General features: G+C 41.1%; 1 protein-coding gene and 1 long non-coding RNA gene across 3 annotated transcripts; one reads left to right on the top strand and one right to left on the bottom strand.

Annotated features, from left to right (window-relative positions):
- Positions 1-6814: 6814 nt before the first annotated feature.
- Positions 6815-11303, bottom strand: LOC306835600. Of its 2 annotated transcripts, XR_013780673.1 has the most exons (4): positions 10936-11303; positions 10610-10684; positions 7049-9530; positions 6815-6968 (listed from the first exon to the last, which is right to left on the bottom strand). It is a non-coding gene; the product is annotated as an uncharacterized lncRNA (long non-coding RNA). The 2 variants fall into 2 exon arrangements; XR_013780674.1 differs by having other exon boundaries at positions 6968-9530.
- A 2641-nt stretch (positions 11304-13944) lies between these two features.
- Positions 13945-17376, top strand: six3a (SIX homeobox 3a). Its single transcript, XM_079363407.1, has 2 exons — positions 13945-14938; positions 16816-17376. The coding sequence occupies exons 1-2, from the start codon at positions 14247-14249 to the stop codon at positions 17006-17008; spliced, it is 885 nt and encodes a 294-aa protein (XP_079219533.1). The 5' UTR covers positions 13945-14246; the 3' UTR covers positions 17009-17376.
- Positions 17377-18790: the final 1414 nt, after the last annotated feature.

The following is an 18790-nucleotide window of genomic DNA, read 5'->3' as shown; positions in this document are numbered from 1 at the left end:
CTATTGGAGAATGTGTTTTGGTCTTTCAAAGATTTTCACACAATCAGAGCTATTTCAAACACGCTCCATTTCCTTTCATTTTTGTTAGGATCAGCTGCAGCCGAGAGGCTTTTTCGTGAGACCTGGAAAAAAAAGTGTGTTTAAGCTCAACCTGCTGGAAAGAAAAGGCTGGATTTGTATTTTACAATCCTGCCTAGACTTGAATGCCCTGATGCCTTTTTTTTTTCTTACAGAAAAACATGTATGTTTCTTCATAAATAGGCACATTAAACACAACTAAGCAAAGTGTATTATTGTTTGAATTTTTATGGGTTATTTTAATGTTCTTTTCCTTCTTCATTGGAGCTTATCAATGTTGCTTCCTCACAGAAGAAGTGCTTTGGTGGAGAGATGTTTTACTCCTGACGGCTAACAACTGAATCCAGACAGTGCTAGAGTGGCATAAGAAGTACTTTGGTTCTCTAAGAAAAATGACCGCTATAAAAAATATACCCCCACAAGTATTGTTTTCATAAATATCACCTGATACTGTCATACTAGTGCACATTATATGATATATTTATTGAAGCTTGTCAGCTCTGGGCCTTAAATAAACTTAAAATCATGTGTTTTGACTTTAGAGGGGAAATGGCTCTTCTATATCTAAACATTGTCAATGGGCCCAATATCTTTCTATAAGTATCAAACTCAAAAGACCTACATCATCTGTTTTATTATTGACAAAGTGTTGCATTTTTTCAACTCATGGCTTGGGGTTTCAGGTCAAGACTTTATCTGAAAATTAACTCTGGCTTACTGTAGTGTACAGAAAATTAAATAAAATTTTTAGTTAAGAAGGTGTACAACTTAGAAAGAGAATAGAAAGTCTCAAGCAAACTGTTAATAGATTAATATTATATAAGAGACATTACTTGGTGCCTTTCCACTAATTAATTGTTAACTACTTGCCTAGCTGTCTATATCACTGCCTTCTTTGGTAATTAGCTGCTGCTAGCTGACTGGCTGGTTGGATGACTGATGGGCGTATTGACCAGCTGCCTGTCTGCCTGCCAAACTGACTGACTGGCTGACTATTGAGGCTCAGTCCTGCTATGTGGTGAGATCATCATCACTGGCAAGCACAACAAAAGACTGATGGGAAGAGACGGTCGGCGTGTGTGTATGTGTTGGGGGGGCTGTGTATAAGTGTGTGATGGCTTCATTCCTGCATCAACACTGTTCTCTCTGGATGAGTCAGTAGGCCGAGCCTGACCATCATCCTCTCTCATCGCTCTCTATTGCACACACAGGAAATCAAAAAGCTCTTGACACACACACGCAGAAAATGTGGGCTTGGGGGTGAAGTGGTGCTTAGAAGGAGTGAACTCGGGGTCAGGGTGGAGAGAGACAAGAGAGGGACAGATAACACTTCTGTTTGAGACACTATGCCTCATTTTGAGCTTCTTGTAGGCCTGTTTGTGTTGACTAATCGTGTTTGTTTTAACCATAACATCACCTCTAAATTATTAACAAACTACTCTTCACTTTTATCACAGCGATATAGTTCCAAAATAACTAAGGATAAGGAATAAAGAAAGAGGGAGAAGTGACAGTGAGTGCGGAGGGACACATGGGGAAAGAGATTTAACATAACACCCAGCTGTCTACCTGTCTTTCTGATCGAGGGAAAGTGAGGTTTTCAGTGTAAAACGGAGCCAAGCTTTTCTCCCGTGTGGTGGCTGTGTGTTTGTGTATGTTTGTGTACTCTCCTTGCTTGCTTGGTCTCAAGGCGCCATGGTAAGGGGGAGATAGGCAGACGACCAAAATCTCTCTCTCTCTCTGCTGAGTATAAATGTCTCCATATGGACCAAAGAAAAAGGGAGAGGATGAGAGACAGACAGAAACAGAGAAAATGACTTTATATTCTTTCATCCTGTGAGATGTTGTTTTTAATAATAATAATAATAATAATAATAATAATAATAAAAAGTAATCTACGAGGTTATCTTGTGTGGAGGAAACTTTATAACACAACAAAAAAATGTCTGCTGTAAATTACTGGAATATAAAGTATACACAGGACAAGCTGCATAGCACAACTTCAGGATTATTAATGAAAAGGTTTTATATGTTACATGTTGAATGTATGATGTTTGCATGTTGTTATGTTACTGTATAATATATTGTGACTGGAGTGTAATTATAGAAAGATAGATAGCTAGAGCAGTATACATACAGGACACAAGACATTTGTTACAATAAAATAATTGAGCTGCATTAAGAAAACACATTACAACAATGTTTGTCTTAATAAATACAACTTTCAGATGAGTTTAAATGAATATCTTTCACTAAGCATTTTTCAATTGGGGAATTTGTTCAATATAAGTAAGTGAGTTCTTTATGGAGGCAGCCCTCTATCTAGGACTTATGATGCAATGTTCTTTTAAGCTCTTCTCACATATTACTGTGTGCTCCACATGTTTTCTGCTGCAAAAAGAAAAACAAACAAGTTTTTCTTTTCATGTACTAAGTCATTATAGTTTCAGACGTAAAAGCAGGACCATGTTTTTATAGAACTTTTATTATTCTTTTAAACACCTGCATAAAGATTATTCAAATGCATGTAGAACAAAGGCTTTCAAGACTAACCTTGAATATATGTTCTGAAAATTACATGACAACTGGCTGCACTGTTCAGCATAATGTGCAAAAATTAATCTATAATTGTAATATAAAGACCACTACCTTCATAATCAGAGTATAAAACACAAGAATCTTGACTTTAAAGATATGAATTCACTTGGTTCCTTTGGAGAAGTAATTTGCACCACACTATAGATGCATCATTTCCATAATGCACTCATTTTCATTACATTAGAGCAAAACGGTCAAAGGCCATGGACAATGATGCAGGAGCAATTAAAGTAGTGGATAACCCACTTGACCTGCAGGAAGTTATCCCTAATGAGAAAATAATAATCATCTGTTCTTAAAAAAGAACATCTTTAGGACTTACATCATGCTATTTAAAGATGTGTTTAGAGAATTTATCAAAGCAAGGGGCATACGTGGAAATCTGTAAGTCATTGCTATTCGTTGACTTCTAAAGCTATTACATAAAGTTTTGTTGACAAAAATGTTGTCATTTCTGTTTTATGATCATAAATGTGTAGCTTTAGGTATTTCACTGTTTAATTTTGTATTTATAAAGACATTTTATTTTTCTGATTTGAAATATCTCAGTTGCTATAGGCTTACAATGTGTAAAATTCTTAAACAGAAGAAAAAAAACTCGGGGGAAAATAAGAAAAACTAAAACTGTCTGGAGTTCAAAATCGTTGAGTAGTTATCCGCATGAGATGATATAAATAGATCTCAGACACTAGTCCGAGCTCGAAAGATTTCTCAGGCAGCAGAAGAGGGATGCAAAGTGCTAAACTCACCAGCAGCCAGTGACGTGGTGAAGCTGTTCGTTTTCCTGCCCGGGGAAGATTTAATAAACGCAGAAAAACAAACAGGGTGTGTGCGCTGCGGGGTTGTTGCGGGGTGAGCGCGGTGGCGCACAGGACACATCCTTCTGTAGGAAGGAAGCGAAGTTGTGGAGAGGGGAAAAAAGCAAACGGGAGCCGTGGACTGGTCTCTTTAACCCCGCCGTGAACTCGCGACCCTACCTTCCGACTACTTCCCATTACCTCTGCACGACATTTAGACCCACGCACGGCGGAGCGCACACGCACACGCGGCATTGTGTGCGTGGGGCTGTTTGGACGGAGAAGAGGGGAGCGGAGAGGGCGGCGGCATGCTGTTTATAGAGGGGTCAGGTGAATGAAAAGCTCCGTTCACAGTACATTCACAGAAAGGCATGGACGCTATTCGTCTCTGCAGAAACAGTTAATGTTACGTTGCAATAAAAGCAGCCACATTGCCTCGGTATTAAACTGAAGTGTTACCCGCCTATTTTTCTTGTTCGGATTTTTCCTTAAGATATAAGCAAAGAAAAAAGTATGAAAAGACCAGTTCACACTATAACTCACAACAAAAACATTCTGAAAAACAAGACGATAGCGCTTCATAACTTTTCTATATTTAACCACAATTCAATCAGCTCTCATCACAGAAAACAGCCACTTAAAATGAACGTTTTTATGTCAGGATTATATGGAGCCTAATACAAATCCAGTATAACAACGTCTATCTGGTAAAAATTCTTTGGATTGATTTGGGCTTTTTTTTTTTTAGTATTTTTAAAAACTAGAAGTTAAAATAAACTCGGAAAATAGATGTTGTTTCTTTAAATATTTAGTAAAGACCTCTTTCAATGATTCTTAATTCAAATTCAAAAAACGTTATTTGTCCCCGGGGTGCAATTCAAAGGCACACCGCGCACTATTGTCATTTAGATTTCTAGAAGAAAAAAAATTCTTAGCTGTGTAAACACTTAATGTGTTAATAAAATCAAAACTTCCTCCCTTCAGTGTGTCTGTGCTAAATCGTTCCAAGTGAAATAATGTTGCACTTTTAAATGATAAAATAAGGCTTTCGGGTTACTTTCCTGTACAATCTGAGCTGCCTGTGAAATATAAAAAGATAGCAGGTTGACTGAGTGGAAAGGTCTTGGTTTGCTGCAGAAGACAAACGAAACGGCCACAGGAGACACCGCGTAGTTCAGATCCACAACTACAGCTGCCGCGCATGAATGTTTGATAAGCGGGCGGGATAATGGCTCCTCAAATCAGTCAAACATAAACAGCTCTATCGCGCTCTGACATCTGCCACCCTCAACTAATAAACAACACCTGAATAATAAATGAACTTTGATTATTATAAAGCTGAAATAGAAAATGTGCCATAAAGGTCGGATAGGCTATGTCAAGTAGTCTGAGTTTGTTGTATCGCCTTGGTCTGCGATATGGTAGCCACTTAGGCCCAAATAATGTGCATTCCGGGTGGTCTGAGCAACGTTTTTTTTCTGTCTTTTTTTGTAATTGCGTGTTTTAGGCAGGTTACATGCAGGTTCACTGATTTCATCAGTTTGTGTGTGAGCCCCATGCGTATGAAAACATTATGGTTTCAATATCAGGGAGTGGGTGTGCGTAGTGAGGGATCTTACCTGATACAAACCACTGATAGTCATAGCCGACTGTAGGCCAATCAGATATGTAATATTTGTCCCCCACAAGCAATAGGAAAGATTAATATATGGTATTTATAAGCGTTGTTCTCTCTCTTTATAAAAACGATAATAATCAAATTGGTGAAGACGTTTTTTTCTTCTTCAAATAAAGGACGCTTTCGGGTGTCGAAGCCTATATTAACAGGTCAAGCCTTAATTTCCTCAACATATGAACTCAAACGATTGACACAATGTAGATGGGAATTTCATGGAATGAGCAGAAAACTCAAAACCCCATGAATGATGATCTCAAGTATGATTTAAAGGTTCTTGTTGTCAAATAATTTAACTTTCACAAAGTGTGAAGTGTAACAGGATTTGTTTTACCTATTCAAATTGGGTTGACTATACCCATCAATATTAAATAGCCTATGATAAATGATTTTGTCCTATTAGAACTCTTAATTAATCAGAGCTTATTCAAGTCAAATAACAGTTCAGGATAATAGACACGTTTGAAATAAAGAAATATACTTTCCAATTTTCCAAAAATACTATCATAGGCTATACGGTGCAAAAAACAAAAAATATATATGCTTCAGTAGCTTAGCTATAAGAAACCCCACATCTGTAGAGGATTATGTTCAGTTTTTCTAACCAGCCCCTGTTTGCGACTATTCTTCCACTTTTTGTCTCAAATACTGCCTTTCCTGCCCACTCTTTGCAGGTATTGTTCTTGTGAACAATGATCACAGCCGAGCAGGCCAACAATCTCATGCACACTGAGCGGATATGACATGGCCCACCTCTTTTACACTTCTGGCCTGTCTCTAACTTGACTTGGGGGTAAACGGGCAATCGAGTGGAGTAATGTCAAAAGCTGCAGTCAAGGAGGTGAGAGAGACAGGGAACGAGGGGGGATGAGAGAGAGTAGCTATGACGTCCGTTTTGTTCATTGCGTGCCATGCAAACACAGCAACAAACAAAACATTTGAGACAATGACAGGATCGTGGGTGACACGGTGGTAACCTTCAAACATACGTGCGTGCGCTTGCTACTTTCTCACACTGGCATTACTTAATGACAAAATAAAGCATTAATACAAGCGTTTACTCGTATAGTGGCAGACAATTGTGTCAGAGAAAGCCATAGTTCTTAGAATAGCCTACTTATAAATGGACATCTTTCTCCTGCTGAATGCAGGAAAAACATTGTATAAATTAACGTAAAATAAAGTGTACGAACTATTTCAGTTTACACTGTGGTCTAACTGTGATATGGCAAATCATGTTTTAGGCAATTCTTGAGTTGTTCACATAAAAAAAATAATGTAAAAGCCCTCAATGCAAAGGTGCTAAAGTGCAATATTTGTACAAAGTAGATCCAATAAAAAGTAACATGAAACAGAAATACATAACTTGTTTACATGTTCCTCATATTGTATGTGTAAATATCTTTCAGTTATACACGAGATAAGAAGATTTACTTTATTGATCTCTGAAGGGAGATTAGGTTATTTACACTCTGTGAATCATGCAACACATACAGGCTGATATACAGTACAAATGCAAAAACAGGATCCTAGAGATGTCAGAGTGAGGGAGCTTATACCAGCTAAGGAGTGCCAGCTCAGGAACTCCTGAGCTGGTTGGAGAGGGGAGGATTTCTCCTCTCTCCTTGTGACGTCACTGTGGGATTCTGGTAAAATTAGAACCCATGGACTCCACCCCTCCCAGATCAAAACTTTTGCACAGGAAAAATTTCTATTTTCGGCCATGCTTTCACACTATTTTGTCTCAGTCTGTTGATTCAAAGCGACCTCCCCCCAGACTATAGTGTACAAATATTTTTTTTTTAATGAAACAGTGATGTCTACTGGGACACACACACACACACACACACACACACACACACACACACACACACACACACACACACACACACACACACACACACACACACACACACACACCAACATGCAGCATTCTGAGAGAGCTGGTTTATACAGGGTCACAAACCTCCTCTGGTGCTTGATTCATGTTATATTTTGACCAAAGCACAGCACATATGTTTCATTTAGATCACAGGGGACTGTTTGAAAAGGTGGAAAAGGGTTATGATATGTCCTTAATAGCAACTTATTTGATCATTTTGAGTATTTTGCACATTATATAGCTTATAATGGAGGAAGTATTCTATCACTTCATGGGCAAATGTATTTTGTTAGCAAGTTATAATGCTGAATGTTGTTTAGAAACGATGCATTCGATGAAATGGTGCCAGGTGGAGGTGAAGCTGGTCGCCTATTACAACTTCGTATAGACATGTGAACCTCACATTGTCTAAGACGCTCCAATACATTTTTATAAAACATTTAACCGTAAAGTAACAATGGCTATGTCTTGCAGACAGTGTGAAAATAGATGCTTTTCTTTTCGACAATTCTTCCATCACTTGTAGTTGACTACTGTTCTGTTTGTGTGTATGGCAGCATGATCATTTTATTCACACGCAGCCTTATGATCTCAACTTGCATATCACTAGCTCATAAATAAAAGGCTGTTACACTTCTGAAATGTTAAAATGGTAAGGGTCAGGGAGGAACACTTGGCCAGCCCAGCAGCATCTGAAGCTAGGTTAAGAGGGACTACATGGCCAAAGAGTTGTGTGGCCTTGCCTCTTTGCATTCTGTCATATCTGCACTTCACACATTAGTAAGCTCTGAGAGTTATATGTCAGCCACAGTAATTACAGCTTGTCAGCCTCGGTGACACCGGGCTGAAGGGCCACAGCTCCATCTAGATCTAAGCGCTTAATCAGTCCTGACAGTCAGCTTCAAAACAGTCATATTTACCCACAGAAACATTTGTGCTTTTGTAACTATCTGACCAAAGCTCTCCAGAGACCCGAGTGCACTTTTTGGCCCACACATACAGATAAATGACTGATACACAGCGATTCTCCAGAAGGTGTATGGTTGGCAAAATAATCAGGAGCTGAGCTGAGCTGTGGAGGTTGAGAAGTCTTGTTTTGCTCTTAAGGTTCTTCGGGGACTGAAAGGTGGGCATCATATGTAAAGCTCGGGGCAATGCATCTGATATGCACCAATTATAGGCCTACTTATTTCTCCATCTCTGCCTTCGTCTCCAAATCAAGCCAGATACCTGGAAGAGTGAGCACACGGCCTCCTCCAGCGCTGCTGCTGCTATGTGTCACCCTGCAGCATCTCTTTAACACGGGGATAAGGCGACTGCTCGTTAAACTGAGGGTAGAGGAGACTACTTAAGAAAGTGTGCGATCGATGTGTCCATCATTTCACTCAGAACATGGAGGTAAAGGGTGGCTTTATGAGAATAAAAGTAGGCCCTATCCCCTTAATTTTATAAAACGCTTAAATGTGTATGACGTCAGGAAGCCAGGGAGCGATCATCTAATTTGGTCAAGCCACCTGTTTCGGTAATGATGACTTTCTTTGGGGAGGGGAGAAATACGAGCCTAATTGAATTTTAAATGTCGTCTCTGTGGGTTAGAAGTGTAAGAGGGGACTCTACTTCAGGGATTCGCCGAACTCCTCTAGTTTGTACCTGAATTGAGGGTCAGTGATGTGTTGCTGATGCGGCTCAACAAGCCGCAACTGGGGGCCAGACGAGGGTGGACGGAGGGGCCAGAGCCTGAGCTGAGCAAGGCTATAGATTCTCTGGGTTGGAGATTTAGAGAGTGATTATAAATGAACTCACTTCTGCAGAGGCAATAAGCTGACATGCCAAGCTTCATTCACCCTGACAAAAGAAGACAGCAGGTTTGTGATGCAGACACGCCAACACTAACACACTTATTTTTCTCTCTCTCTCTCTGACAAAACGTTAATTGAATAAGAATAACTTTTTAAACACATTTACAAGATTAATACATTTGCTTTTAGGTCTGTAAGTTGCAGACTGTTCATTTACAGCTTAATTTAACCGTATGTTATTGTGCAATTATTACAACGAGAGGCCACTGTTGCAAGCGTCACTTTACTAAAAAAAGTGGGCTACAGGCACCACCCACCTCTGACACACGCACACACTCACGCACGCACACACACATCGACACTAAGGAAACACACACGCATGCGTTACGGAGCCCCGGACCTGCAGAGAAAAAGTCTCCCTGAGTGAGCGGAAGAAAGGGAGGAGAGGGAGTCCGGCCTGTAGCTCCACTCTTCCAGGGTCTCACACACAAGATCCGGGCGCGCGGCTCCATTGAGTCCGAGAGGGCTTTTGCATGGAGGTTCATTAGAAGTAACGAGTTGACACAAGGTAAATCTTAATGTTGAGGCGCCTTTCTCTACCGGCCCGGGGAGGAGCCCTCATTAACTGTCGCTAACAACCCGTGTAAATACACTGATTGGACAGCTCCGATACAAGCTCCCAGCCCTGCCAGGAAGTCCCCCTAATGAGACCACACAATAAAAACAATAAAGGAGAGGATCGAAAGGGTGAGAGAGAGAGAGAGAGAGAGAGAGAGAGAGAGAGAGAGAGAGAGAGAGAGAGAGAGAGAGAGAGAAGGGGAGAGATGTGTTAATAACTTTTGTACAAGCTTTGCTATAAAAAAATATATGGCACCACTTCGCCGATCAGAATGACAACTCCTTCAAATTTGTGTTTCTTCGATTTACTTTTTCCTCCTCCTGAAAAGGATGGATGAGACCTTTTACACCTGTTACTATAATCTGATGGCAGCTGTGACAGTTTACAGGTACAGCAGTCTACTCAAACAATCAGGTAAATCATACCAGAATACCGTGCGTAATTCTAGCCAAAGGTCTGGAAAAAATAAAAATGGATATTGGGAAGACAGCAAGGCATGGGCATATCTGATAGCCGAAGGGGAAAAAAAATCTAATCACTCAATACTTATTTGATCATTGTGACACCAAAACGCCAATACATTTATGACATGTTACCAATTGTTTTTTTGTCTTACATAAATACAAGTACGCATCTAAGCTACTTAAAATAAATAAATAAATATGTGTATAATATGATTTAGAACATAATCATTAAATGTGTGATGGACATAATAATTGCATCTGACATTTTTCATATTATGTACAACAATTTTGCATTTTCAAAACCAACTTTCAAGCGCTACATGAAATTGCTTTTTACTTTGAGACATTTTTTTCACAGTGTATAGTTTATGCACTCTGGTATGGTCACCACGGAACAGAGGGGATTTTGCGCCCCGTCCCGGCAGCACCCCACATTCATTCGGTGGATACAAATGAACAATACAATTCGAAAAAGATGTATAATGTAAGACGTCTGAAAGAAGCATATAGCCTACCTCTTCTTGTAAACAAACATTCCCTGTACCATTTATTTAAAATTCTAAAAGTATCCAATAATGTATTCATCTAAGTAGGCTTGGTCATCTAGTTCCCTTAACATTTGCAACAACGTTGACGGAACCGACAACACGTACAGGAGCAGCGGTCAGATTTCCATCCTAATTTGTCTCAAACTGACCAGTGAAATAGCAGCGAACCAGTGTCCCGTCAAGCCCTGCTCCAGTGGCAGTCTGTGCACTGCCTGCACACAGCTCTGCGGGGAACGAAGAAGAGGAGGAAGGTGAAAAATGAAGCGAAATAAGAAAAGGCAATTCTCTGTTTTAGTAAGAAAACTCAATCGCTGAATTTCCAGATAATTTAAAAATAAATGTCGTGAATTCTTTGACTTTTTACTGATAACTAGAAGAACCAATCAGCACAAAAATAAAAGCACGTGTATGCATACAAAACTCTAAACTAAGCAGCAGCAACAAAATGAAAATTGTGATTTGCTTTTATACGTACCCGTCATTGCTCAAGTGTTCTCCTGCGTTTTGTTAGGATGAATCCTGATGAATTCGGGATGGAGCAGCAGGCACACGAAGCTCTCCTATGTTTGCCAGGGAGGGGTATGCTGCCTTTTCCGTCCAGCCTCTGCCAAAGCGGGGGTCAACGAGGGAGCGAATAAAATAAAACAAGACTCTCGCCCTTTCTCTCGTGCCTTCTTTCTCTTTCCCTCTTACCTTTTGCAGTCAACACCTTTTTCTTTCTTTCTCCCATCCGGTCCCCTCTCTCTCTCTCTCTCTCTCTCTCTCTCTCTCTCTCTCTCTCTCTCTCTCTCTTTCGCTCTCTCTCTCTCTCTCCCTCTCTCTCTCTCTCTCTCCCTCTCTCTCTCTCTCCCTCTCTCTTCACTACATGACGTAACATTAGCTTTTGTTTATTTGCTGCCCTTATGGGAACAGACTGATAATGAAAATAACTGGCTAATTTGCAATTAACCAGAATGGCAATTAACATGTTAGCGTCACTGTTTGTTGCAACTGCCCTGTTGCTGAGAAAGACTCGTCCGATATCTTCAACAACAACAAAAAACTTCTTTATAAGAAAGTTCCGAGAAAAACTTCACTTTACAGTAAAACAAATTCACAGATATAGCGTATACAGGAAGAGATGTGGCGGTGGAAAAAGTGCTTCTCTGCTTGACCAACCTATTATGGGTGATTTAGAGTGCAGAATGCTGTTTGTGTTGTCGTGTCTGAAGGTTTAGGCTGTAAGTAAACGCAGAAGACGTTAAATACTCCATGTGCATTCAGCTCTTCTGTCCCCCGCTGCTTCGAACATTCAAGCAAGCCCTCGGATAAACACACAATTAGGGCAGGTGAATAAACTTGTTTGGGGGGTGTTAATTACATGCTTAACGTAAACAAAAGCCATGTAGAAGAATGTGAATTACCAATGGCTTTTCCCCCTCAATCCCTATTCAGGTTTTACATTTCAACATCTAGTCTCTTCGGAGTGATTTCCGAATTGCCTGCGAGGGCTTCTCCCTCCAAAACATTATGCTGGATAATACCTGCAGCCTCAGCTTGAATGGTTATCACCTAAATTGGTGCACCGTGGAACCCGGGCAGGCTTTGCATATTCGGAGTGCTGCTGCTAAGCGTGCACTCCCAACATAATGTTGGAGTCGTGCGTGCTTGTGTGTGTGTGTGTGTGTGTGTGTGTGTGTGTGTGTGTGTGTGTGTGTGTGCGCGCGCGCGTGCGTGTTGGAGGGATAGAGGGAGAGAGAAAGGTGTGGGTGTAGGCTAGGAGGTTAGTTTTAACACCAGCATGAAAATACCTGACTTTACTTCCAGTCCACAGCGCTTTCCAATGGGACCAATTCAAGTGCCACTTGGAATTACTTCTCCTGAGGTTCGAACAGCAGCGCAGTGGAAAGGTTTGATGCCAGATACCGCTGTACCCACCCACCCACCCATTCTTTTCCCTCTCTCTCTCTCTCTCTCTCTCTCTCTCTCTCTCTCTCTCTCTCTCTCTCTCTCTCTCACAGACACACACGATAGACGTGCACCACCCCTGCTCTGTATCACATACACTAGCGCTGTATGCGTGCACGCGCCTATGCTGGAATTAAAGATAGCGTTTGTATCCAAAACGTTGATGCGTAAAAGTGCCCAAACGTGCGTAATTACGCCAGCATTAGGTTCAGTATGTAATCTAAGGTGATACGCGTAAATGGTGGCATTGGCTCTACATGCATGTGGATCTGGTCTACTTACTGTCCCTGCAGGCTTGAAGTTGGTGGTCTTTCGGCCCGGAGAATGTGCAAATCTGAGAGAGAGAAAGAAGGAAAAGTTTTGAATTCCTGAATGATTTTGTAGAAAGGCGGCTTAGGATCATTATGTCAGCTTTATTGAGGGCGGATTAAGTAGAGTCTAGATGCTACGCCTTGTACACGGTCCTTTCACAATGTGAGCACTGTTCGTGTTAGAGTGAACTCACACTATTTTAACACCCTTTAAGCCCTGTCTAAATATGAAGCCGTTTTAGCCATAAACATGAAAATCACACCGCCGCGGCTACTGCTATAAGCCGAATCCTGTGACTGGATGTGGACATGGATCGTGTCCTTACCAGTAGATCAAATACATGAAAACTGCTTTTATGTCCCCAAGAAGCTTTCATGTTGCCATTTGATTGTAATTCCTATACTAATGGTATTAATTAGAGGGTTGGACTAACACAGACCCCCGTGATAAACGGGTGGCATTAAGAGGGTGATGCCTTTGGCAAATTAGTTTTCAAACTAAAACGCCGTGACCTTTGTTTGATCAACAGAAAGCCGCATCGATATTCATTTGGAACAATACATTGTGTTGGTAGAAGAGGAGGCAGCGGGCAGGGGGCCAGGGCTGCACCCAGCGTCCCAGAGGCGAGGCCGGGGACAGCAGGAGGGGGAGCGGCATCACACGGCAGCCCGCAACCGGACCTGCACCCATCACACAAGCAAATCATGCTCCGACCAAATTATAAAGATGCGAACTTGCAGTTAAAAAAAACATTGACGGATCCGGTCAAAGCCAACAGATTCTATGAAAAAATTCATTAATTGAAATTTTGGAAATAAGAAAATAGAAAGTGATAAGATACATGAGAAGGAAAAACCCATAACGCCTCCCCTTTTCTCAGACAAAAATGAATAAACTGATAAATACGATCAGAAAAAGCGGACTAAGGAAAACGAAAACAATGTGCAAATTGACTCGCTTTGATTCGAACGTGTATTCCGGAGTTGCAGTCATTGGTTGTCCATTTGTCACCCCTTTAAAGCTCCCTCTGCTTCCCTCCCTCCCACCCCGGCTTTGCTAAGCATCTCCAGTCTACATATCTTCTTTAGCTTTAACGAGCCTCGTTAAGATCGCAATAATATTCCACCCTCTAATTGCTCATTCCATTCAGCAGATAGGCGAGCATTGGCTTGTGCCTGATGCGCGCGGTGCGGTGGGAGGGTTGCTGTGGAGATCGGAGACTCTGATAACCCCCCGTGCGTGCTTCACAAGTGGTGAAAGCCTCGCGCTACGTACTGGCTAATGATTGGCACGCTTGACAGTGATTGGCAGGGCTGCCATGACAACGCTACAACGACACCAAGAAGACCAATAGAAAAGGGAAACAAAATGTTTCAATGCTACACTCAACGGCGGATTTAGGGGGGAGATATTATGAGGCTGGTGTCATTAGGCGATAGCCATTGAATCATTCAATCTTTTTTACTGGCCGTGTTTTTTCGGTTTTTCCCTTTTCTCGTTAATTTTCTTTTCTCTCAGGTCATTTCCATGGTTTTCAGATCGCCTTTAGAGCTTTATCCCTCCCATTTCTTCCTGCCAAACTTCGCTGATCGCCCTCTGCTCCTGGCGAACAGCGCTCCCACCACCAGGTCTCCAGAAGACTTGTCCATGTTTCAGCTACCGACTCTCAACTTCTCCCCGGAGCAGGTGGCGAGCGTCTGCGAGACGCTGGAGGAGACCGGGGACATCGAACGGCTGGGCCGCTTCCTCTGGTCCCTGCCAGTGGCTCCGGGAGCGTGTGAAGCGATCAACAAACACGAGTCCATCCTGCGCGCCCGGGCCGTGGTGGCGTTCCACACGGGAAATTTTAGAGACCTGTACCATATCCTGGAGAACCACAAGTTCACCAAGGACTCACACGGCAAACTACAGGCCATGTGGTTAGAAGCGCACTACCAGGAGGCCGAGAAGCTCCGAGGACGTCCCCTCGGACCGGTCGATAAGTACCGGGTGCGGAAGAAGTTTCCGCTGCCTAGGACCATCTGGGACGGTGAGCAGAAGACGCACTGTTTCAAAGAGCGGACACGAAGTCTGCTGAGGGAGTGGTACCTTCAGGACCCATATCCAAACCCAAGCAAGAAAAGGGAACTGGCTCAAGCCACTGGACTCACTCCTACACAGGTCGGAAACTGGTTTAAAAACCGGAGGCAACGAGACAGAGCTGCGGCGGCCAAAAACAGGTTGGTGCTTTTTTTTTTGTTTTAATCCATACAGCCGATACGCAATAATGTTGGAAAGTTCCCTTAAAGAAAGATTAGAAGTTGAGTTTTAAAAACAAAACATATAGTTGTGTTTACAGACAGAGACTGTCTAGGGAAAAGACGAGTCGGTCTGCAGGGGGAGGGAGCAAACTGCGCCGACATTTTTGTTATGATGTGAAAATAAGACGAACATAGACAAGACTGTTGACGCTGTACTAAACCTCCACAGCTGTCTTCAAAAAATATAATGTTTTATTATTTTTATATAAAAGCTTGTTAAACGTTTCGCTTGACAGGAAATGTGACTTTGCGGGTCTGTCCATTTGTATTTCGAATTATAAGAAAATAACAAACTCATGTTATGTTGAAACTCACATGCTTTGATGCTTAAATAACTCCGATTTAAATAATAAAAATGTAACACAATCACAAACAAAACAGCACAGCATAGGAGTTGCAGAGTATGCACAGCTTGTTTTGTCTCTTAGGAGTGAAAGTGTAGAAATAAAAGATAAAGAGAGTTTCAGATATATTTTTTAACATCATTGTAACACATTCATAGAAAGACGTGCATACAAATGAATACGATGTAAAAATCAACATAAATCATTATTAAAGATACACTTTCTTTATATTTTTTCCACAGTTTAAAGCATGGCTTAAACTGGAGTGGATTTTATTTACTACTTGTATTTGGACAAAACTAAAATGTCTCTGCTCGTTTGAATATCTTGAAATTGTAATACACTGCAAATATTATTTTTCATAAAGAAATATTTAAAATATTTAAGCAATGCTATGTTTTATTTCAGCTACACAACGCATAGACTCATCATGTATCATGCCGTACAAGGCTTTTATAATTTCAAAATCACATGTTACCTAGAATGTTTGATGAAGATTATCTTCAAGGATAATACAGATATATCTGATATTGCTTGACTAAAATGAGCATGCGTAAAAATAGCATTTGCACCACATAGGCTGCATTGAGAGTGGTATCATTCCATTGAAATGCTATAATTGATTAGAAAATAAAACGGAGAGGACTTAGCCATATGAATACTATTCTAATCTTTTTACTAAATGAAGAGATATATTTCCAGCCTGACATTATCCCGTCGTGATCGAGTTATTACCGTGAGTGGATTGGAGATAATCATTTAGGATGATTGAAGTAAACCTGGAGCTCCACGTCACTCATTCACACACTTCCACTTCAATCAGACTAAAAATATGTGAGTTGAATCATAGTGACATTCTGCACATGGACAAAGGCCGATATTATTTTTGAATAAACGATAATAATTTGTTTTCCGAATCTGCAGGGTCACGGGGATTTTTGACAGAAATGAAATCGTTCAGTGAGGAAAACAATGATAAAAGTAGAGCAAATGCAGCTCAAAACAGTCCAGAAATAAACAGCTAAAGTCTTCTTCTAAAAAGGTCATGTAACTGCTCTTATAAGAAAAAAAAATCAAGTTGGGTTAAAGCTTATTGTTCTCGTATTGATGTGACTTGTAATTTAGATTCCAGGTTGCTGACTTGTGCGTTCATTGTGCGTACTTTTGCAGGAAAAACAAAACAAAACTCCATTACATTTCTTCCAACATTTAGCCGTCTAAATAGTGCTGTGTTTTGTCCCCCTGAAAGCTGGCTATTTGATAAAAGCATGCATGCATGGCTGGGGCCGGCAGGGGGAAAGAAAAGGCGAGTTTGAACCCCTATTTTGCACGAGGAGGAGGAGGGTGAGGGGGGACATTCTCAGGTCTAATTGCCATTTCTCTCTTTTTTTCTTCTTCTTCTTTTCCCCCTCATTCCCTCCTCCTACTTCTCGCTTCTTTTCTTTCTCCCAGGCTCCAGCACCAAGCAATAGGACCGAGCGGTATGAGGTCGCTCTCAGAGGCCGGTCTCACCCCTCACAGCTCGGCGGAGTCGCCTTCGACTGCAGCCAGTCCCACCACCAGCGTTTCCAGTATGACAGAGCGAGTCGATACTGGGACGTCCATCCTGTCGGTCACATCAAGTGACTCGGAGTGCGATGTATGATACGGAGGAAAGGAGAAAATAACACAAAAACAAACACAAAAAGAGAAATATTTACAGGGAAAATGGACCTGAGAGGAAGAAAAAAAGACTTATGAAATATCGCGGATGAAAAAAAGGACCGATTGATATAAATATTAAAATAAAAGAGATAAAAGCACGTCTTTTTTTTTTTTTATTAAAAGCGCTTTCAAAGGACCCACGCCTCCCCCTCCTCTTCATATCCCCACACCACCAACACCACCTCTACTACTAGACTACTTGCATGATGTCTTTTTTTTTTATTTTTGATTTGTAATCAGGGAAATAACCTGAATGCAAGATTTTCCATCAAGAACATCGATCAGAGGGAATAAAACAGATCGCCTTGGTGTCGTCGCTTTTTTCCTCCACCCATCTCCGTTTTAAGTCCAAGTGATGATGATGCCACGCAGACAAGATGCAATCCTTTTTTTTTTTTTTTTTTTTTTTTTTTTTACTTTGTGTTCATCAGACAATCATTTTAAGTCGTAAGCACCTTTTTAAATACACTTCTGTCACTGCCTGTGTGGGGTTCATGGTCAAAAAAATGTCGTTTATGACTGTATCAGATTTTTATTTTCAAAATTTTATATTGAATTATGTATATCTCAAATAATGCGATCATTCTCCCAGTCTGTAATATACGTGTAGAAATATTGCTTGTACATAATTATTGCTCTCTCCCCTCTCGTCTCATCCTCTTTTCTATCCCTCCTTCACTTTTCTTGACTTGGTGTTCCTACATAAAATATTTGTCAAAACTTACAACTCAAGTGCTCTAGGCGTTTTTGTTGTTTTTGGGGGGTCGTTCAATTGACACATGTTGCCATTCAGAAGTAAAATATGAAAAGTGGAAGAGCTTGTTATTACTACATTTACTCAAGTGCAGGCTGCCCCCTCTTCTTCTCCTCTTTGCCGCCCAAGGGTCGCCCAAAGCGCTTATTTACATTATTCAGTGTTTCTTTTCTTGCGTGGTTATTATGTTAATGTACCATACATTTCTAAATCAAATACAGTATTCAATTTGTTATACCTCGTCCCCGTGATGTGTGTCTCTCCATCCGATTACGGATAAGGACATTAATAAGTAGCTAAACACATGTTCATATTGGCTCATTATTGGATTGTGGAAGCGTTAATGCTCATCAGGGCTTATGCGTTTGTCAAGCTGGGATACAAAGTCAGCGGAATGAAGTCAACGTACAGTTTGAGGTTTTACATCCGGCAGAGAATTGTCAAAAAAATGTTGTAGCTTTTATATTCCCGAAGAAGTTGTGTTTTACTCCATTTCCAGAGGGAAACAATCTCCTATACGAGTGCTTCTGTGTGCTCCATAAATTCTGGCAAACGTCAACGTCATACAGCACTTAAAAATGTGAGTGCTATTTCCCCTTTTGTTTACCGTTGCCAGTGAATACAGAAATTAAGTAAACGCGCCATTAAATGGGCTAATCACGATGGGACTCCTCCCCTGTCCCAATCTCCCATTGTGGCCCGCTGAAAAGGGCTTTTCTTCCTCGGACGAGAACCATTTCCCCCCTCCAAAAAAGGCTTTCTCTCCTGCAGTCCTTTTCCATCTAAATCCCCAACCAATTATGCTGCAGACTGGGGCAAATTTCGCTATAGGACACTGTTGCAGGAGGTATAGTTTATGGTGTAAAACCTTTTGGCAAAACATTTTGCCACCTAGAAGCTGCATGAAGGATTTCCCTTTGTAAATACGTTGTTTTAATAACTAGAAAACGTAGAATCGCTGTTAGTGCC

This window comes from Symphodus melops (genome assembly GCF_947650265.1).
Source record: "Symphodus melops genome assembly, chromosome: 15".
NCBI lineage: Eukaryota > Metazoa > Chordata > Actinopteri > Labriformes > Labridae > Symphodus > Symphodus melops.
This window is presented reverse-complemented; position numbering and strand designations above follow the sequence as displayed.

Excerpts from the sequence above, each read along its gene's own strand:
- six3a (XM_079363407.1), top strand. The coding sequence starts at position 14,247 with ATGGTTTTCAGATCGCCTTTAGAGCTTTATCCCTCCCATTTCTTCCTG. Across the intron at positions 14,939-16,815 it reads GCTGCGGCGGCCAAAAACAG|GCTCCAGCACCAAGCAATAG; the intron begins GTTGGTGCTTTT and ends TCTTTCTCCCAG.